At 44.5% G+C, this 23,093-nt stretch overlaps 1 protein-coding gene across 2 annotated transcripts in view; it reads right to left on the minus strand.

Moving 5' to 3' along the window:
* Nucleotides 1-2,764: 2,764 nt before the first annotated feature.
* ZFPM1 (zinc finger protein, FOG family member 1) overlaps nucleotides 2,765-23,093 on the minus strand; it is a 128,086-nt gene continuing 107,757 nt past the window's right edge. For both annotated transcript variants that reach the window (XM_073659714.1, XM_073659715.1), the window contains exons 5-11: nucleotides 22,295-22,434; nucleotides 17,222-17,321; nucleotides 16,923-17,132; nucleotides 16,074-16,298; nucleotides 15,150-15,245; nucleotides 12,930-13,079; nucleotides 2,765-6,304 (exon numbers count right to left, since the gene is read on the minus strand). In XM_073659714.1, the coding sequence (XP_073515815.1) occupies nucleotides 4,080-6,304; nucleotides 12,930-13,079; nucleotides 15,150-15,245; nucleotides 16,074-16,298; nucleotides 16,923-17,132; nucleotides 17,222-17,321; nucleotides 22,295-22,434 (3,146 nt within the window). In that variant the 3' untranslated portion in view covers nucleotides 2,765-4,079. The remainder of the gene's footprint in view (nucleotides 6,305-12,929; nucleotides 13,080-15,149; nucleotides 15,246-16,073; nucleotides 16,299-16,922; nucleotides 17,133-17,221; nucleotides 17,322-22,294; nucleotides 22,435-23,093) is intronic.

Below are 23,093 nucleotides of genomic sequence, written 5' to 3' on the forward strand. Positions count from 1 at the left end.
GACATGGTCAACATGGGAAAGACAAAGGAGCATTCCAAGGCCATCAGAGACAAGATCGTGGAGGGTCACAAGGCTGGCAAGGGGTACAAAACCCTTTCCAAGGAGTTGGGCCTACCTGTCTCCACTGTTGGGAGCATCATCCGTAAGTGGAAGGCTTATGGAACTACTGTTAGCCTTTCACGGCCAGGACAGCCTTTGAAAGTGTCCTCCCGTGCCGAGGCCAGGCTTGTCCGAAGAGTCAAGGCTAACCCAAGGAAAACAAGGAAGGAGCTCCGGGAAGATCTCATGGCAGTGGGGACATTGGTTTCAGTCAATACCATAAGTAACGTACTCCACCGCAATGGTCTCCATTCCAGACGAGCCCGTAAGGTACCTTTACTTTCAAAGCGTCATGTCAAGGCTCGTCTACAGTTGCTCATGATCACTTGGAGGACTCTGAGACAGACTGGTTCAAGGTTCTATGGTCTGATGAGACCAAGATCGAGATCTTTGGTGCCAACCACACACGTGACGTTTGGAGACTGGATGGCACTGCATACGACCCCAAGAATACCATCCCTACAGTCAAGCATGGTGGTGGCAGCATCATGCTGTGGGGCTGTTTCTCTGCCAAGGGGCCTGGCCATCTGGTCCGCATCCATGGGAAGATGGATAGCACGGCCTACCTGGAGATTTTGGCCAAGAACCTCCGCTCCTCCATCAAGGATCTTAAGATGGGTCGTAATTTCATCTTCCAACAAGACAACGACCCAAAGCACACAGCCAAGAAAACCAAGGCCTCAAGGCCTGGTTCAAGAGGGAAAAAGGCAAGGTGTTGGAGTGGCCTAGTCAGTCTCCTGACCTTAACCCAAGTGAAAACTTGTGGAAGGAGCTCAAGAATAAAGTCCACATGAGACACCCAAAGAACCTAGATAACTTGGAGAAGATCTGCATGGAGGAGTGGGCCAAGATAACTCCACAGACCTGTGCCGGCCTGATCAGGTCTTATAAAAGACGATTATTAGCTGTAATTGCAAACAAGGGTTATTCCACAAAATATTAAACATAGGGGTTGTATAATAATTGACCCACACTTTTATGTTTAAAATTTAATAAAATTCAACTGAGCAACATAACTTTTTGGTTTGTAAGATTTATGCTTCTGTTCATAAAACCGACTCTCGTTTGCAGTTTGAAGGCACTAACTTATTTGCATCTTATCAAACCAGCTAAATCTGCAGGGGGTTGAATACTACTTGTAGGCACTGTATGTAAAGCGCTGCGGAATATGTTTGCGCTATATAAAAATAAAGATTATTATTATTAATTACAAACAAGCAAGATTTCTGGCGCTCACAGACCTGTAACTACCTGTAGTACTGATACCTTCGCATTTTTATTCCACTTGTAGGTTTTTATTGTCATCCCCTTCTTTTTTATAAGCTTTATATTAGTTGAAATAAAATCTTTATTAATTCAAACATACCTTTGTTGTGTATCATATTTGTATTAGTATCGGTGGATACACAACACGTGTAGAATTTTGAATATGTATTAAACAATCTGAATGGAACGGAGGTCAAGCATGCCCACCACAACTCTATTCATTCCCTATGGGACCGCTGAGCATAGCCGAGCCCAGAAATGGGTATTTCTGGCTACCGTTCTAATAGAGAATGAACCGGGTAGAGGTTTGCATTCAGATCTCAGGATCGCTAGGGGTCCAAGCAGTCAGACCTCCAGCGATCAGCAACTTATCCCCTCTCCTGTGGATAGTAAATAACTTTTTTAAAACTTTGGGAAAACCCATTTAAGAGGATAGACAGTAAAGATTACAGCTGGCCACACACACAAGTTTAGGATTGGCCAGAACATGGCTGATCGGTCGTAGTGGGATTGTTCCTAGGGATGATCTGATGTACGACATTATAGATGAAATTAGCAGATCTGAGACATTAACGTAAGGGAACAACTGATCGGTACGATCATCCCATGCACGTCTAGATTCAGCTGATAACGGGCAAAAAAACCCATCAGATTGCTTCTTTTTTTTTGCAGTCTTCCATCTCGATTTGTTGTTTTAAAACTTTTTTTTTTTTTCATCTCGATTTATTGTTTTCATGACACTTTTCAATAGAGCACTTTAAATCTGATGTAAATCTGATGGCTCCCCATAGACTTGAATGGCTGAGTCTGATCTGCAAGTGATCTGGAGTTTAATGGAACAAACGGGTCTGTTTTTGTTTTTTGTTTTTTTAACTTCTCTTGGAATGATTTCATTAAACTCCGTGTCGGAGTTTTGTCGGCTTTAAAAACAGACGGCACATTGATGAGAAAAAAAATGGATGTATAGATGAAGCGCCCAAGGCTGATTTTAGACTGGTGCATTCGAGGAACTTTTGGGCACCCATATAGTCCCAGCACGATCGGGAGTCTGACAGCTGTATAGAGATGTAGGACGTGCGAGTTTGAGTTCTGCAATGTCAAATGGGCCTTGGATGAAAAATGCAAAAAATAAAAAAGTTACATCCTCCAGGAAAAGTTAAAAAAAAATTTCATCCATACATGGGAAAAGTTTCTGAGTGACCCCATTGGCAGTCGTTTCCTGCTTGTAGAAGTTCGCGGCTGTGGCCCTCGTGTGATTTGTCCACGTAGCCCCGCTATCCAGGAGGGACACAGACGGGACCCCCAGTGCCGGCCCGTGAACACATGAACAACAAGGACAATGAGACATGAGGCGGTAATATACACAGGCTTTATTTCTGTACACAATTATACACACTCGTTAGTCACCAGAAATGTGTGTTTATTTGTAAATCAGTGCTCTCCGTATCTATATTAATATATAAATATATTTAAGGACTATTTTTAAACACAATTGTTTGTTTTTTTTCCAGTTTTTGTCATGTATATAATGCCATGTAAAAAATACAAAAAAAAAAAAGAAGTGGAGCAGGGATTAGAAGGCAAAGGGGGCAAAAACCAACCCGTTACCTGTAGATAGTGCTCGTTACCGTCCCTCCTCTGCGCTACCGTCACATCCTCCTAACGGTCACTCAATCGTAGGACGCGACGTGCTTTGTAAACTTTTAAGTGCCCCAATTTTTGACAAATGTGGAACGTTCCAAAATGCAGCACTCATCTCTATAGGTGTACATCAATTGCCTTCATATTAAAGAGGTCCGGGGGGGGGGGGGCTTTTATTTAACGTATTTCTTGATGTAAATGTGCCACCTGCCTTGCTTGCAGTATCTGACAACCAAAGGTATAAAAGCAACGTACAGTATCCGGATACAACGTGAAACGCTGACCTTGTAAAATCTAAGAAAGGGGAGCGGAGCAGCAGTGCTTCCCAGATGGAAAAGAACATCTGGACCTCAAGACCCCCGTGTCCCAAATTATTTTTCAGCTATAGGACGTGAGTATTTTTGCCAGTTGTCTCTATGACAAGAACAGGGCCAATGAGTTTCAAAACTTTAAAAAAAACTGTCTCCAAGGAAATAAGTTTAATTAACTTTTCATTATAAAAAAAAAAAAAGAACAGATTTTTTTTCTTCTTCTTAACTTGGCTTTAAATACTTCTTAAGAAATAACTTACTAAAAAAAAAAGAAAAAAGAAAAAATGCATTCCCTTCCCCCGCCCTGTAACAAAAAAAAAACCCCGCGCGTTTCATGGTTTTCATTTGCTGTAACAGTTATTGTGCTTCACAATCAGAAGGCGTTCACTACAGAGTCCGGACTCATCTGACAGTGCAATTCTGAAATGCGTGGGAGATGAAGGGTGGGGTTGCACCCGGACCGAAACGCGTACTGTCATCACTAAACGGATCAGAGTGTATCCTCTCCATGGGCAGCGCACTCAGATACCCTCTTGGGGTACCCTCTCTATACAGTCTTGTTAAATAGATCGGCGGCCATGATTCCCGACACAGATTCATTCCAAGTGTCAATATGACAGTGAATCCTTTATGACTAATTTGCTAATCGTGTGGCTGCACACAGTCGCAGACGCCTCAAGTCACAACGACCCTTATTGTCCCCTGGATTGCTCGGTCACTTTAGTGCTTTACGACAAATTCAAGCAAAGTTTTTGGACCGGGTTATTTCACGTGCTCAGCTGCGTGCGATGAACAGTAGTATTTTTTGTGGGCGATGAACGTGGACAGGCTGCTGAACTTGATGTTACAGAGGCGACAGTACCTGTGGTTTCCATTCGGTAATGGAGTAGCCAGGCCGGGCTTCGGAGGTTGCAGGAGAGCTAGAGTGGTTGCCCGGAGTCCGTCTTCTCTTCTTGTTTCTACCAGAGAATTTAACGGGAGGGCTGGAGAGTTTGGCAGCAGCGGTCTGGGGGTGCTGGTTAACACTGGCCGCGGAGCGGAGTTGGAAACAGGACTACCATTGGCAGAGGACGATGACGACGAGCAATCTTTGCTGTTTGTATTTTCTCTTGGCATTTGCAATGGAGAAGCGGATGACACCGGAGGACTGGGCAAGCTGCCCTCTGACGCAGTACTTGGTTGTGCTCGAGCGGGTAGGATCACTTCCATGAATGTGCCTTGTAGGCGGTGACCTGGGGTGGCTTTTGCCAAGAGCAAACCATGGACGCTTCTGAAATGTTCAAGTAAGTCTCCTCGGATGACCACATTCGGAGGGCAGTAGGGACAGGAGGCCGTAGACGATGGCGATGCCTCGGCAGCGGGGGAGTACTGAAGGATAGGTTTAGTGTCTGGAATGGAGCTAAAGGGCACAGCAATAGACTGGGTGGGCTCGATCACAGATCCCGGACTCTGTCTCTCTACTTTCACCTTCACTGAGTCTTCTCCGATCTTTGCCATTGTGTTGACTGGAGTTTTAATTTTCTGAAGTTGCTGCAAAGCCTTTTGCTGTAATGGAGCGACGGGGCAAGAAAACTTCTTGTGTGCCAGGTAACTTTCAAGGCTGTTAAAGCTGAGCCGGCAAGCGGTGCACTCATGGTAGTCCGTTAATGGGACCACTGCTGCAGCTGGAGATGGCACCGGAACTTCAACCAGAAGACGAGGTTTCTTGCTCAAGTCTATTGGCCCGTCAGAAGCATCGGGGCTGGAGCTCGGGGAGGGAACAGCGGGAGCGGCAATGAGGCCTTGTATGATGGGCAGCACTTCTATCCTGTTTAGAGGAAGCAATGCTGATGGCGTCACCTCTGCAGGGGCCATTCCATGGATTTCATAAAGCTTCCTTCTTTTGCGTGTGCGCGGAGTGGGCTGAGGTGTGTACGGCGGTCCCGGCTTGGTTATACCAGTCCGGCGCAGGGGAGGGTCATGGCGCGAGGCACAGTAGTAACGTTTGTGGACCACGTAGGTTTCATGTCTGCTGAATCGGATGTTGCACGCCTCACACACTGTGCGGGTTGGATCTTCTTCTGTGTCCTCTAAGGAGCTAGGACTCTGGCTGCCTTCACTGACATGCCCGCTCCCCGTGGGTTCACTCTCTGTGCCCGCACCCTCTTCGACTTTCACGGTAATCACAGGGGCGCTGCTTTCTCCTCCAGCTTCTTCCTTGGGTGGGACAGTCCCTTGGTCATCAATGGTCGGTAAAGTGGAAGTGCCAGGGACCACTGCGGCTCGTACTGGTGTCACTTTAATTTTGCGGCCACTGGCTGGGCTTTCATCGGACACGTGTCTCCCTGAGCAATAAAGTCTCTTGTGCACATAATAATTATTGATATTATTAAAGGTGATTTCACACTCAAAACAAGTAGCGCCCTTCGGTGCTGCATTCCCTGAAAAGCCAGCCGGACTAACAGCTTGCCCCTGTTTCAGCCGGCTGTGGACCAACTCCGACATCTTTGCCAGGATCTCAGACGCCTGTGGTACAATGGCAGGAGCGGCTTCATGTCCAAAGACATAGTGTGGCATGATGATGGTGCCACCGCCAGCTGCTGCTCCGGATTCATTGGGGACAGGGCTGGACCCTGGAGTGGGACTTGAGACTTCAGTCTTTACTTTGACAGCTGGGGATGGCATTAGTGCTGCTGCGTCTGTGGTCTCAGAACTTGAAACGCCGGGCTCGCTGATGGGCAGCAGCGGTTCTGGTTCCTCTTTAATCTTGATTTTGATTGGAGGTTCCTCACTTCCTGACAGAGAGGAGACCGGAGATGAAGCGTCACCATTTTTTAGGACTTCAGGTGGCTGCTCTCTTTCAGGTTCAGGAGGGGACTGAACAGACTGTGTGATGATGGGGGATGTGGTGTGCAGGATGGCGTGCTGCTGGAGACTGGTCAGTCCGTCCGCCAGAAATCCACACAAGCTGCACTTTAGGAGACCGGAGGATGAGCTCGGATTTACCACTGTGGAAACGAAAGAACACGTCATTACTGGGAGGGAAACGGCTGGAAGAAAAGGTACACAAGCATTAAATATGGCTATATCCTGCACAGCGTCCTGCCATTCGTACTGAGGTCCATAGTGTATATCCGAGCGTCGGTGTACACCGGACACGCGCGTCGGTGTACACCGGACACGCGCGTCGGTGTACACCGGACACACATGTCAATGAATGAGCACTGATCATGGGGGCCAGAAAGGTTACTGCACTTACCAACACTCATCCCATCAAGGATCAGTACAGTGGAAAATGACTGATAACTGAGAACAAAACACTGCGTCTAGCTGAATTGGAGAAAGATGGACTCTAGGGTTAAAAGGGATTTTCTGAGAGTAAAGGAAATATGACTTCTCTTTAAGGAGCTCTTATGCAGATGAATGTCTGCAGAAAACTAAAATTTTAGCAGCCCCGGCCACCCATATTATGTGTATAGTGTCCAGGCTCTAACTTCATGGTAGATGTCAGGCGAAAGGAAGCGTTGGGCTGTTAGATCTAGACATGTCTGATCATTTGTTTGCATGGGTGATAAGCCCCCAGAGGTGTCCGGTGCCGCTGTGCTGTTGAAAACATGTGCACACTTGTCAATTTACAAGTGCACTTATATGGAGGGGTCTGTGGGTCTGGAGAAATACAGGTCCATCTCACTAAATTAGAATATCATCAAAAAGTTAATTTATTTCAGTTCTTCAATACAAAAAGTGAAACTCATATTATATAGAGTCATTACACACAGAGGGATCTATTATATAGAGTCATTACACACAGAGGGATCTATTATACAGAGTCATTACATGCAGAGGGATCTATTATATAGAGTCATTACACACAGAGGGATCTATTATATAGAGTCATTACACACAGAGGGATCTATTATATAGAGTCATTACACACAGAGGGATCTATTATATAGAGTCATTACACACAGAGCGATCTATTATATAGAGTCATTACACGCAGAGGGATCTATTATATAGAGTCATTACACACAGAGGGATCTATTATACAGAGTCATTACACGCAGAGGGATCTATTATATAGAGTCATTACACACAGAGGGATCTATTATATAGAGTCATTACACACAGAGGGATCTATTATATAGAGTCATTACACACAGAGGGATCTATTATATAGAGTCATTACACGCAGAGGGATCTATTATATAGAGTCATTACACACAGAGGGATCTATTATATAGAGTCATTACACGCAGAGGGATCTATTATATAGAGTCATTACACACAGAGGGATCTATTATATAGAGTCATTACACACAGAGGGATCTATTATATAGAGTCATTACACACAGAGGGATCTATTATATAGAGTCATTACACACAGAGGGATCTATTATATAGAGTCATTACACACAGAGGGATCTATTTCACGTGTTTATTTCTGTTAATGTTGATGATTATGGCTTACAGCCAATGAAAACACAGAAGTCATTATCTCAGTAAATTAGAATACTTTAGAACAACAGCTTGAAAAATTATTTTAAAATCCAAAATGTCCTCCTGAAATGTCTGTTCAGTAAATGCCTCAATACTTGGTCGGGCTCCTTGTGCATCAATTACTGCATCAATGCGGCAATGTGGCATGGAGGCGATCAGCCTGTGGCATGGAGGGATCAGCCTGTGGCATGGAGGCGATCAGCCTGTGGCATGGAGGCGATCAGCCTGTGGCATGGAGGGATCAGCCTGTGGCATGGAGGAGATCAGCCTGTGGCATGGAGGGATCAGCCTGTGGCATGGAGGCGATCAGCCTGTGGCATGGAGGCGATCAGCCTGTGGCATGGAGGCGATCAGCCTGTGGCTTGGAGGCGATCAGCCTGTGGCATGGAGGGATCAGCCTGTGGCTGCTGAGGGGTTATGGAAGCCCAGATGGCTTTGATAGCTGCCTTCAGCTCGTCGGCATTGTGGGGTCTGGGGTCTCTCATCTTCCTCTTGACAATACCCCATAGATTCTCTATAATAGATCCTCTATGGGGTTAAGGTCAGGCGAGTTTGCTGACAATCAAGCACAGTGATACTGTTGTGTGTAAACCAGGTATTGGTACTTTTGGCCATGTGTACAGGGGCCAAGTCCTGCTGGAGAACGACATCTCCATCTCCATAAAGCTTGTCGGCAGAGGGAAGCATGAAGTGCTCTACAATGTCCTGGTAGACGGCGGCGCTGACTTTGGTCTTGATAAAACACAGTGGACCTCCACCAGCAGATGACATGGCCCCCCAAACCATCACTGATTGTGGAGACGTCACACTAGACCTCCAGCAGCTTGGATTGTGGCCTCTCCACTCTTCCTCCAGACTCGGGGACCTTGTGGAGTGTGTCAGTGACTGCCTTCTGGACATCTGTCACGTCAGCAGTCTTCCCCATGATTGTGGAGCCTACTGAAACAGACTAAGGGACCCTTTTAAACGCTTAGGAAGCCATTGCAGGTGTTTTTTGTAAATGATTTTAATTTACTGAGATAATGACTTTTGTGTTTTCATTTGCTGTAAGCCATAATCATCAACATTAACAGAAATAAACACATGAAATAGATCCCTCTGCGTGTAATGACTCTATAGAATAGATCCCTCTGCGTGTAATGACTCTATAGAATAGATCCCTCTGCGTGTAATGACTCTATATAATAGATCCCTCTGCGTGTAATGACTCTATATAATAGATCCCTCTGCGTGTAATGACTCTATATAATAGATCCCTCTGCGTGTAATGACTCTATATAATAGATCCCTCTGCGTGTAATGACTATATAATAGATCCCTCTGCGTGTAATGACTCTATATAATAGATCCCTCTGCGTGTAATGACTCTATATAATAGATCCCTCTGCGTGTAATGACTCTATATAATAGATCCCTCTGCGTGTAATGACTCTATATAATAGATCCCTCTGCGTGTAATGACTATATAATAGATCCTTCTGCGTGTAATGACTCTATATAATAGATCCCTCTGCGTGTAATGACTCTATATAATAGATCCCTCTGCGTGTAATGACTCTATATAACAGATCCCTCTGCGTGTAATGACTCTATATAATAGATCCCTCTGCGTGTAATGACTCTATAGAATAGATCCCTCTGCGTGTAATGCCTCTAAATAATAGATCCCTCTGCGTGTAATGACTCTATAGAATAGATCCCTCTGGGTGTAATGACTCTATAGAATAGATCCCTCTGGGTGTAATGACTATAGAATAGATCCCTCTGCGTGTAATGACTCTATATAATAGATCCCTCTGCGTGTAATGACTCTATATAATAGATCCCTCTGCGTGTAATGACTCTATATAATAGATCCCTCTGCGTGTAATGACTCTATATAATAGATCCCTCTGCGTGTAATGACTCTATATAATAGATCCCTCTGCGTGTAATGACTCTATATAATAGATCCCACTGCGTGTAATGACTCTATATAATAGATCCCTCTGCGTGTAATGACTCTATATAATAGATCCCTCTGCGTGTAATGACTCTATATAATAGATCCCTCTGCGTGTAATGACTCTATAGAATAGATCCCTCTGCGTGTAATGCCTCTAAATAATAGATCCCTCTGCGTGTAATGACTCTATAGAATAGATCCCTCTGGGTGTAATGACTCTATAGAATAGATCCCTCTGGGTGTAATGACTATAGAATAGATCCCTCTGCGTGTAATGACTCTATATAATAGATCCCTCTGCGTGTAATGACTCTATATAATAGATCCCTCTGCGTGTAATGACTCTATATAATAGATCCCTCTGCGTGTAATGACTCTATATAATAGATCCCTCTGCGTGTAATGACTCTATATAATAGATCCCTCTGCGTGTAATGACTCTATATAATAGATCCCACTGCGTGTAATGACTCTATATAATAGATCCCTCTGCGTGTAATGACTCTATATAATAGATCCCTCTGCGTGTAATGACTCTATATAATAGATCCCTCTGCGTGTAATGACTCTATATAATAGATCCCTCTGCGTGTAATGACTCTATATAATAGATCCCTCTGCGTGTAATGACTCTATATAATAGATCCCTCTGCGTGTAATGACTCTATATAATAGATCCCTCTGCGTGTAATGACTCTATATAATAGATCCCTCTGCGTGTAATGACTCTATATAATAGATCCCTCTGCGTGTAATGACTCTATATAATAGATCCCTCTGCGTGTAATGACTCTATATAATAGATGCCTCTGCCTGTAATGACTCTATATAATAGATCCCTCTGTGTGTAATGACTCTATATAATAGATCCCTCTGTGTGTAATGACTCTATATAATAGATCCCTCTGTGTGTAATGGCTCTATATAATAGATCCCTCTGTGTGTAATGGCTCTATATAATAGATCCCTCTGTGTGTAATGACTCTATATAATAGATCCCTCTGCGTGTAATGACTATATAATAGATCCCTCTGCGTGTAATGACTATATAATAGATCCCTCTGTGTGTAATGGCTCTATATAATAGATCCCTCTGTGTATAATGACTCTATATAATAGATCCCTCTGTGTGTAATGACTCTATATAATAGATCGCTGTGTGTAATGACTCCATATAATAGATCCCTCTCTGTGTAATGACTCTATATAATAGATCCCTCTGCGTGTAATGACTATATAATAGATCCCCCTGCGTGTAATGAATCTACAATAGATCCCTCTGCGTGTAATGGCTCTATATAATAGATCCCCCTGCGTGTAATGACGCTATATAATAGATCCCTCTGCGTGTAATGACTCTATATAATAGATCCCTCTGCGTGTAATGACTCTATATAATAGATCCCTCTGCGTGTAATGACTCTATATAATAGATCCCTCTGCGTGTAATGACTCTATATAATAGATCCCTCTGCGTGTAATGACTCTATATAATAGATCCCTCTGCGTGTAATGACTCTATATAATAGATCCCTCTGCGTGTAATGACTCTATATAATAGATCCCTCTGCGTGTAATGACTCTATATAATAGATCCCTCTGCGTGTAATGACTCTATATAATAGATCCCTCTGTGTGTAATGACTCTATATAATAGATCCCTCTGCGTGTAATGACTCTATATAATAGATCCCTCTGCGTGTAATGACTCTATATAATAGATCCCTCTGCGTGTAATGACTCTATATAATAGATCCCTCTGTGTGTAATGACTCTATATAATAGATCCCTCTGTGTGTAATGGCTCTATATAATAGATCCCTCTGTGTGTAATGACTCTATATAATAGATCCCTCTGTGTGTAATGGCTCTATATAATAGATCCCTCTGTGTGTAATGGCTCTATATAATAGATCCCTCTGTGTGTAATGACTCTATATAATAGATCCCTCTGCGTGTAATGACTCTATATAATAGATCCCTCTGCGTGTAATGACTCTATATAATAGATCCCTCTGTGTGTAATGGCTCTACATAATAGATCCCTCTGTGTGTAATGACTCTATATAATAGATCCCTCTGTGTGTAATGGCTCTATATAATAGATCCCTCTGTGTGTAATGACTCTATATAATAGATCCCTCTGCGTGTAATGACTCTATATAATAGATCCCTCTGTGTGTAATGACTCTATATAATAGATCCCTCTGCGTGTAATGACTCTATATAATAGATCCCTCTGCGTGTAATGACTCTATATAATAGATCCCTCTGCGTGTAATGACTCTATATAATAGATCCCTCTGTGTGTAATGACTCTATATAATAGATCCCTCTGTGTGTAATGGCTCTATATAATAGATCCCTCTGTGTGTAATGACTCTATATAATAGATCCCTCTGTGTGTAATGGCTCTACATAATAGATCACTCTGTGTGTAATGACTCTATATAATAGATCCCTCTGTGTGTAATGACTCTATACAATAGATCCCTCTGCGTGTAATGACTCTATATAATAGATCCCTCTGCGTGTAATGACTCTATATAATAGATCCCTCTGCGTGTAATGACTCTATATAATAGATCCCTCTGTGTGTAATGGCTCTACATAATAGATCCCTCTGTGTGTAATGACTCTATATAATAGATCCCTCTGTGTGTAATGACTCTATATAATATAGGAGTGTCACTTTTTGTATTGAAGAACTGAAATAAATTTACTTTTTGATGATATTCTAATTTAGTGAGATGTCGCTGTCGGCTCACAGGTAACTCAATAGTATGGCTGCCTATAAATAAACAGTATTGATGACCCATCCTAAGGGAGCGCTGTCAGGCGGCCGTATAAATCAGACGGCAGTGCAGGACTGGCCGGCGGCTCTCCGGTGGAGGTGCCAGGTGTCGGACCCACACTGATCTTACATTGGTGCTCTATCCTCCTAAGAGCGGCATATTACATCACATGTCTGGGCAACCCCTTTAAGAATGGGAAATCTGAGTTTAGACATCCCTGCAGATTAACAGAAATCTCGGTCCTTCAGTCGCGCCCAATGTGACATTTCACTTGCTGTAATTGCAAGCGTTTAGTAAATGACAGATTCTGGAAACATTGGAATCTACGGGAAACTTATCGTCTCCCTTATCGCCTGTTCCTACAGACACAGCGACCATAGTCTGTACACGCACCAGAGTTTCCAGACTTGACGGTAGGTAGCGTTTTAACAACGGGAAACACATCGACCTTGGATCCTGGTTGGCAAATCATATGATTGGTCACCAGGTGGCTGTAGAGAATGTCACGGGTGGTGGAGATGAAGCCGCAGCCATGGCACACACCTGAAAAAAGAGAAAAAGGACATTTACATAGGGAACACTTGGTTAATCCAGCATCTGATAGTCCACCACAGGACTCTTCCAGAAAATGACAGAATGCAGACGTACTACGGCAGTAGGATGCAACCAGGACATCCAGCAGAGATAGACAGATATAACTATTAGACTGCAAAGACCTGCAGAGATTTTAATGGGCACTTGTTCTATGAGCGAAAAACACAAGTATAGAATTTGTATGTAAAAACAGATGGTGAGAATGAGCCTTAAGAGTGCTAACCCCTCCAGAGTGCCCCCAATAGTCCCAGAGGGCAAGGGAATGTCTTCCCAAGCAATGACCTCAGAAACGATGGGACCGCTCGTCATACAGAAGGTAATGAAGCTGCCATTTTCAACAAAAAAGGTCGGGGATAAGGAGTGAACAATCTGACAGTGCTGCAGCATACAAAACGAGCTTCATTGGCCAAACAAAACGAGCCTCATTGGCCAAACAAAAAGAGCCTCAATGACCATACAAAACGAGCTTCATTGGCCAAACAAAACGAGCCTCATTGGCCAAACAAAACGAGCCTCATTGGCCAAACAAAACGAGCCTCAATGACCAAACAAAACGAGCCTCAATGACCAAACAAAACGAGCCTCATTGGCCAAACAAAACGAGCCTCAATGACTATACAAAACGAGCCTCATTGGCCAAACAAAACGAGCCTCATTGGCCAAACAAAACGAGCCTCATTGACCAAACAAAACGAGCCTCAATGACCAAACAAAACGAGCCTCATTGGCCAAACAAAACGAGCCTCAATGGCCATACAAAACGAGCCTCATTGGCCAAACAAAACGAGCCTCAATGACCAAACAAAACGAGCCTCATTGGCCAAACAAAACGAGCCTCATTGGCCAAACAAAACGAGCCTCATTGGCCAAACAAAACGAGCCTCATTGGCCAAACAAAACGAGCCTCATTGGCCAAACAAAACGAGCCTCAATGGCCATACAAAACGAGCCTTATTGGCCAAACAAAACAAGCCTCATTGGCCAAACAAAACAAGCCTCATTGGCCGAACAAAACGAGCCTTGTTCCCATGTGATAAAAACTGGTCTTTTCTCTGGTGCGTTTTTTTTTCTGTAGGTGTCCTCCCAAAAAAACACAATTGTAATCAGCTCTGAGTTTTTACTGCATTTTTTTCTCTTTTTTTAATGCGTTTTTGATACAGATTTGACAAAGCGGTTTTTTAGTGCATGGTTTTTGTATTTTTTTTTTTTTCAAAGCAGCAGCTCTGGGATTTTGCATTTAAAAATGCAATTATATTTTTTTAATGCATTTTATTTTCAGGCTCCACTTTAGAAGTCTATAGGTAAAAAAAAAAATAGCACAAAGGGGTTGTCTAGTATTTTATATTAATGGCCTACCACTTACCAATCTCTGATCTGTGAAGGTACGACAACCGGCACCCCCGCCGATCAGCTGTTCCCTACGCCGGTGGGACTGCTCAGTTGCGGAGCTGCACGACACATCCACCCCCTATTAGAATCAATAGGGGGTGGATGTGCAGTACCCAGCAGCGGCCACTATTCCGTTGATGGAGCTGTGCAGGTCTGTAACAGAGCAGTTCTGCTGGTGCCAATCGTGGGTGCCGGGTGTCACACCCTCATTGATCAGACATTGATGCCCTATCCTGAGGGCACAGTCAGACGACCGTATAAATCGGACCAAGATTGGAACGCGGTGCACGGACCGGCTGGCGGTTCTCCTAACCAGAGTTGGACAGCTGCATAGAAATACATGCAGCTGTCATAGTCGGGTCGGGAGAGCCGCCAGCCAGTCCGTGCACCGCGTTCCAATCTTGGTCTGATTTATACGGTCGTCTGACTGGATAGACCATCAATATAAAGTACTGGGCAATTCCGTTAAAGCTCTATTCACACATCCATTTTGGTTTTTAATCCAAGGAAATACCTGAACCAGGGAGCCAACGCCGCACACCGCGGTCACACGTCCGGATCAGCTCTGCTTCTGCCTGAAACGCGTTAGTGGTGTGAGAACCGAGGCATCAAGAGAAGCCCATTACTCACCGTTCAGGGTGTCGGTGTGAACCTTCAGATGACGCTCGCAGTTCGCCTTGGTGGTGAACGCGGACAGACAGATCAGGCACACGAACGGTCTCTCGCCTGCAAACAGATAAGCGTCTGGGTTATTTCGCCTCTCGCTGCAGCACCTTGGGCTCCTCGTTATCACAAAGCGATGCTAGCCACTTGTGCTAATAGAGAGGAGTGCGCCGCTCTCTGATTAAGATGGCAAGATAACGTCCTATGATGCTATTAATCTGAAGGGGGATACTTTGAACAAATGGATTGGAGCCTATTATAAAACAGAGGAGGCGAGGCGGCAGATTAAATATCTCCCTCTCCGGAGCGCAAAATAGTTCTCGGATCAGATTGTTGCAATGAGACGCTTTACATTAACCCCCTGGTTACTAAATGCCTGTCGCTGGGCGTCGGGGCAGCGAAGGGTTAAGCAGGAGTCGTCGTCTTCTACCGTCATCCCGATGAGATCTGGAGATAAGCCGTATCCTTAATTCACCTGGATTCCTCCGTTCGGTGAGGACGTTTCCTTATCAGCGCTGGAATGTACGGAGATATCTTAATTTTTATTTGGTCTCTTCCGGAGCGATGTGTAAAATAAGCGACGTGCAACGTCTAGTCTGATTTTACCGAAACGGAACGTTCCTTTTAAATTACAATTTGTTACAATGTATCAGTCTGGAGTCCAGGCAGTATAGGAGGCGAGTGGATACAACTGTAACAAACTATTGGGCTTGTACACTGCTGTGCATGATTTCAGTGTTTCTCCCTGTGGTCTATGGGGGTCTCAGAACCCGGACCCTCCACTGATTGATATTGCTGCCACTTTACAATAACCCTTTGGACATGATTACAATTTTTCATCATATTTTAAGAATAGCAACCAAAATGGAAAAAAAATCTCCTCCTACTTACCGCTATGACTCCTCATGTGAATCTCCAGGGAGCTCGCGCTGGGGCAGCTTTTCTTACATTGGGGAAAAGGACATATCCGCTCATTGGGGTAGGAGTCTTTGGGCTTCTCTTCAACCGATGGAGAGGTGGAGTTCTGCCGGCTGGCGCAATAATACATGAGATGCGCCTGCAGATTCCGCTCGCTGCGATACCAAATGCCACAGTCCTTGCAGGGAAACACGTCCTCTGGAATAGGCAGAAGGCAACAGGCATCAGTAGGTGTGTAACTGTAATTATATATATATATATATATATATATATATATATATATATATATATATATATATATATATATATATATATATGTATATTTTATATATTATACATATTATACATTTTATATATTATATATATATATATAAATTTCTCAAGGTCCCCACCGTGGACCGAAACGTCGCCATATGGGCCATTAAAATCTAGTTTTTTTCACTGAACTGGAGTGCTGCTTCTATAATTTCTGGATATATTGTGGATTGGTATGTGCCTGGGGAGCTTTGTACCATATCCTTTTGCTGGTGCCGTTCATTATATATTTTTTCTGTATATATATATATTTATATCTATCTATATAATATTTATAAATAAATAAATAATTGGCCCATGTAAAAGGGGAAAAAGTGTCTTGGCCTCTCAGCTGTGATGCCCACAAATAAGTATGATGAAATGCACGCGGAATGCCCCTAAATGTAACGTAAGCCCAAATTAAAGTGGTTCCAAGGATTCAGCATTTTCAGAATAAACAGATTTCTACAAGACACTGGCGACATCACTGGTGTACGGAGATGGTCGAGCGCGACCAACACCACTTACTGTTGACTACCGCCGTGGCTAGTATCGCGGCCATGCCGGCTTGTTGGGGGAGCAGGGGGAATTCTGTAGGGGTGGGGGTCTCCTGGGATGGTTCGCAGGGTTCTTCTTTTACTTTGAAGTTGAGGATGGCCTGAGGCTCGGCCATAAGGAAAGCTTTGACCACATCCCCTTGCTGTATGTCTTGTGAGGTCTTGCACCAGATCTGGTCACCTGGACGTGGGATGTTACATGGGGAGGATGGTTTAGAGGCTGTCCTGGGATTGAAGGCCCTGACCTTTAATACATTATGACTGTCTTACCTTTCCGGTATATAACGGAGTTGGCTTCTAGTTCACAAGGGACTAAAGTCAAGTTCCTCAGCCAGCAATCACTATCCACTTCCAGAGACAGGGAAGTGTTCTGCAAAAGACATAAAGAGAAGTCGTTACAAAATCCAGCACTCAATATTTTAAGGTAAATTATCATTTTATTTCTAAATATTCCTCTTCTGAAAATACTCTGCGCTGCTGGGACCTTCACCTCCTCCCACTGATTCACGAACAGATAGAAAGGCCATAAACTGCTACTAGAGTCAGTGGCCACCAGGTGGCAGTCTCTCCCTTCAGTTGCAGCTTTTGCTGCGACTTTATCAGAGTGTTATTCTGAGAGATGTCACTTTGCGAGAGGCTTTAACACGCTCAGCGCTTCTCGGATGCTTTTTACACCTAGTTTAATGCTGTCAACGACCTGATCAATGGGCCGTAAAGCGCTGGGCTACGGGACCACGCTGCATGTAGAGGTGAAAACGCGACAGAAAATGACAAATGCGGATTTTAAATGTTTTTAAATCACATTTACAGGAAACCTTTAAAAAAAAAATGAGGCTCCGGCATCGCTCATGGCCAGAGCGGTGAATTCTACGGATAATGGATATTTGCACTAAGGATCCCAAACATTTCAGCACCGCAGAAGACGCACCGCAGAAGACGCACCGCCGTGAGCCCTGCAGCTTCCCGTAGACATCACTCCGCTTAGGACCGAGTCCTTCCATGTCTCTAATGAATATTAATGAGCGCAGAGAAAGAGAAATTAATCTGCCTGATCCTCAGATGGCTGCGTCAGTGACGATATGAAATCTAATTATTCCTTCCAATATTTCTAAGACCCTCGAACAGAGCGCTGGTGCTAGTCAGCTCTGGCTTATCACTGCGATGGGCCGCGTGTTCCCGGCACGATAAAGAGCCGGGCACTGCTGATGATGCAGAAAAGCCCTCATTGTCAAACACCAGCCGCCTGCCTCCTTCACCTTCCCCTCAAAATGCTTTCTGGAAAGTACGACAACCGTGATGTCACAAGCAATTAGGAAGAACGGGGGGGAAAGCGTCCTCGGCGCTCGGGAAGAGACTCGTTTGCATCTGCGAAGATTTGGAAATATAACATTATTCATCTCTTCTGCTGGTGTAGAGGTGGCGCAGCGTGGAGACAACAGATGCGGTGATTATGGTGCATTGTGCGGGTTAACACCCATAGTGTTGGTATCGTTAATGCCGGAATGAACATTGACCTGGTCCGGCACATCTGCCATAAATTAGCAGGACCCTTTTATAGGACATGGTGGATAACGATCATATTATAGTAAATTTACATGTTATTATAGAGGACAATATATTAGAGATAAGCAGAAGTATTTATACTACCTCGGTCTGGTGTCCGGTCCGGTCCTCCGTGGCACATGGACCACGACTGTTTCGGAGCCAGCAATCCTGGGCACTTACTTCACCCCATACTATGACGTTGTGATGACGGGCAGAGGATCGCTGGGGTCAGAATTGAAAACCGCCCCCGCAAGGAAGCCCAACATGCGAAACGTGCGTCGGGGCGACGTTCGTGGACGGACAGTTACTATCTGCAGCCATGGATAAGCTATACTCTGCATAGATGAGTTATATACCATCTCCCTTTAGTGGACTCAGTTTTCTCACTACAGTGCAGATGTAATATCACAGGACTATTTCTTTGTTTGACTGTGTTTAGTGGTTGGATATGAATTTATGGGCGATTGTTGCCTACTTACTTTTTTATCATGGTCACTGGACAATTTTTGATATATTCTGTTTGCAATTTTTTTGTATCCTCACCTCATACCTATTTATACTTATTTATCTGACTGTTTGTTTTAACAAATTTACATTTTTTATTTATTGGTCATACAATTCTTTATTAGGGTTCAATACAGCATTTATAGGTTATATATATTCAGGCAGTACAACCCCGTTTTTTCCCGAATGGGATTATGAGACTTATTAACACCCATAGCGTTGGTATCGTTAATGCCGGATTGAACATTGACCTGGTCCGGCTACCAACAAGGGTCCAACTAGACGCCAATCTTTCTGCTCATCTCTATACCCAGGATCCTTGGAGGGATGGAAAAATACTTGCAGGACGGGGAAGCTGTATCTTTAAACCTTCCCCCCATCTCAAGGTCTGTGACAAGATGTGTTGTTTTCTTCTGGAACAAAGAGGTCACTGTCTCTGCTCTGAACTTTGTCTGATACCATCAGAAACTCTATCTAGACTGCATCCGCCGCTCGGCTTATCCAGGGAAGGGGCTTCTAAAGCCTGGCACAGTTTCCAGGAGCGCTGCAAAGGATGACCCGCAGGGAGGGGGTACGGCCCATTTACGTACATGTTGGGCAACTACAAAAAAAAAAAAATGAATGACGTTCTGCAGCTTCACATTCAGAAGATGTAGTCATTGCCCCCAATTCATCCAGAGTCACATTGTGCTAAAATACAGCCATAGTGACCCCCCCTGGACATTACAGGGGTCTCGCTAAAACAGCAATGAGATTAAAAACCACAAAGGGGAAAAAAATGCCAAAACTTAGAAGATTTTTTCCCCAATTATCTATGTACGAGTAGTAAAACCCACAAATTTCATGTCCGTGTACGACCCAAATCTTGTGCCATGAAATGGAAATGTGCTGCTGCAACAGATCATGGATAATTTCCAGACGGTTACAGCGGAGGATGTTGTACGGAGATTTCCCGATTCTGCCATTTCTGTAGGACATTTCCTAAATCCATCGATAAGAGGCTTTTTGCCGTTTATCCACAGCACGGACCGCCACTGAATTAGACGGCGTCCTGCTCCGAGATGCCGTAGGATCCCTAGGACGCCGCGTTAAAGATGGCAGCTAAGAGCAGGACGCAGCTTAGTTTATTGCAACCCTCGGCCGGACCGCAAGAACAGAGCGAGTTAGAAAAACAATTATACTACAGAGAGACAGTCATGCAATGGAAATGAACCTTAACTTTTCGCACAGATGGATGTGGTCGTGATGCAATTTTGTGCTACAGTTCTCTAAAAACTGCAGCGTTTTTGCTTCTAATCTTGAAAAAAAAATGGCAAAAAATAATGTCCTCCTCCCCATTAAGTCCAAAGTAGATTTTTGCAGAATTACAGATAGAACCTATAAGAAATGGGTTAATGTGGAGCCTGGCAACCTGTGAACAAGGCCATCTCATCACAGGATGTGCGACAATTAGAGAAAATGGTTTTCTGCCAAGAAGGAGAGCGAGGAAGTTTGAAGATACTTAAAAGTGTTAAGGATGGCCCCTTCTCCATCCTGCAAGGGGGGAAATGATGAGCTGCAAACCATCAAGACACCCGATAAGGGCCGGGGGCGAATGCTGAAAACACCAGTGAAAATATTTAGACAATAAATGAAGTATCGGGAAGGCAGGACATTATCAGAGAGGAATCAATCACTTGGCCGTCTGATGTCTCGACTAGTGGCGCCACAAGATCATAACACCCCCGAACAGGGGAGATAAGGGGTTAAAGAAGGATTTCATTCTGAGCAGATAACGGGCTCAATCACTATCACACACCCAGCTTGCTCTCGTCTAAAATTTCGAGCTTTAACCTTAAAGCGGAGGAGATAACGCCCCCCCCTCCCCTCCTCGTCTTCCCCCTCCCCTCCTAGTCTTCCCCCTCCCCTCCTCGTCTTCCCCCTCTTTGTGCTAGAGATAGAGAAGCTCAGATTTTGGTTTATTTCACCCCATAAGTCAACATTCAGGTTACCTCCCCAAAAAAAAAATAATAATTTATATCTGGAGATATCGAGCCCCCCCCCGCAACAACAGAAGCATTTAGTTCTTAATTGGGACATGGCGGATGTTCTGGCGCCAGATGGAAATATTCAGGGTCCTTTTCGGTGTTGCACACGTCCACATGACACAAAACGGGAGAGGGAGGACGTTGCTATAAGAGGAGAAGAATATTTATAATATTGCAATTAAAATGCATGAAACGTTTCCCGAGCTGAGCAACCTCTGAAGATACAAAGAGGCGCAATTTATGGGTGCGTTCACACAGCGCACTTTTCCATCCAGATTTTTCTGGGTGGATTTTTCTGCAAGGTTCCAGAACTGAGGATGCAATTTTGCAAAATCTCATCTACAGGAGGCAGTGGAATTTGACATCCACAATACGCAAGTACAAACCTCTTACAATCGCCGTTGCTACACTCGGGGGGATGGCGCTCATTTTTTGGCATAATTTGCCACTTTTGAGCCATAAATGATGTTGGATTTGGGGGAAACAGGTTTCCCCACGCTCCGACCCAGCTCCACTCGCTTCGGCAGAAACCGGACTAAAAATGTCAAAACTTTGAGTTGTGCAGAAAGTTTGTGACATTTCAAGGCATTTTGCAGCAGAATTCTGGTGAAAACCCCAGGGGTCTACGTTTGCACCAGGTAAATGTACCCATAGCAGGAAGTTCACCTGATTGGGGGTGAAAACAATGTCGTCGGACTGGTAGACTCCGCTATGTTTCTTTTCCCTTGCATGGAATAAGATCATCTGCTGCACTTTTCCAGATGGAAGAATATTTGAGGTGTAGGTCAGGAAATCTTCAATGAACTGCAATGTGAATTACTTTACATAGCTGTCAGATGAGCAATCGTTAGTCCGGCACCCAACTATCCTGACGCGCGCTCCTGTATACTCTATGAAAGAGACATCTCTGGCGGAGGCTCGTTTCGCCAAAAGCAAAAAAGTATCGGCACCCCAAAATCGGATAGGTGCCAACATCAAAACAGACTGCCGGATGAACTCATGGATATCGGCGGGTTCGGCCAACGTTACTCTAATGTGTACGGGGCCATTAACATGCTAATATGGTAATGGATGGATGGAGTGTGCTCCATAATTATGGCCAGAAAAAAACTGAATTTATGTCTTCTTGTATCCGGCAGCTGACCACCGAGATTGGAAATCGGCGCACAGGCAATCCCTTTACCTCCAGCCTCACCAGTATTTAGTAATCACCTCTCGCTCAGGTCCTCACTCTTACCCACCGCTGGGTGACCGCGACATGTCTTACCAGGTCTGTCCGGTCTGGAGAAGACGATGCACCGCTGAAGCTTCCTCTGTATGGCCCCCATGTAAAGCCTCGGAGGATGTTGCTCTCGGCTCGAACCTGACTGATGCCATCGGGCGATGGGATCTCCAAAACCAACTCCTCTGTGAAAAGACAAGGAGCAGGGAGAACATTTGATCAGCCATAGAAGCAGATATTATGATGCAGCCATCATGTGAATGGTTATAGAAAATCACTGATCATACAAGGAAATAGGAGCGCAGCAATGAGCAGATCCCTTTAACTGGCAGGAAAGGGTGGGGGGTGATTATTATTGCAACCTCAGAATTACAACTGAGCGTAAAATAACAATGTGAATCCTTTGTTAACATAAGGCTAACACGAGAGCAGCGAGGTCGGGGCGCTCATGTGCAGCTGATAAGGCTCCTGGCCTGACACTTTCCATGTCAAAACATCCATCTATCTTCTGTATATCAAACCCCACCAAGGAAAATACACAGAGTCCCAGATAAGGCGGCCTGAGCGGAGGACACGCTAACAAACAGGGCCGCCGCCGCACAGTAGCAACCGCAGCAGCTCGGTTCCCAGGCGGCCTGGGTGCAGAGACTAGATTGTCAGCTCCTCGGTGCCTCTCTGCAGCGTATAGAGAAAGCACGGCGGTGGGAAATGCATGAGTAATGGAGGGCAGGTGGACTTGCATCATTGCGATTGCAAAAAAATTCTAGTGAAATGCAAAAATTAAGACAGAATTTCTCCCTAAAATATAGTAATCCGGTCCGGGGAAAGCTGGGTGACAATAAGC

Source organism: Phyllobates terribilis, unplaced genomic scaffold (assembly GCF_046119375.1).
Source record: "Phyllobates terribilis strain yellow unplaced genomic scaffold, ASM4611937v1 Scaffold_14__1_contigs__length_39327217, whole genome shotgun sequence".
NCBI classification, from domain to species: Eukaryota; Metazoa; Chordata; class Amphibia; order Anura; family Dendrobatidae; genus Phyllobates; species Phyllobates terribilis.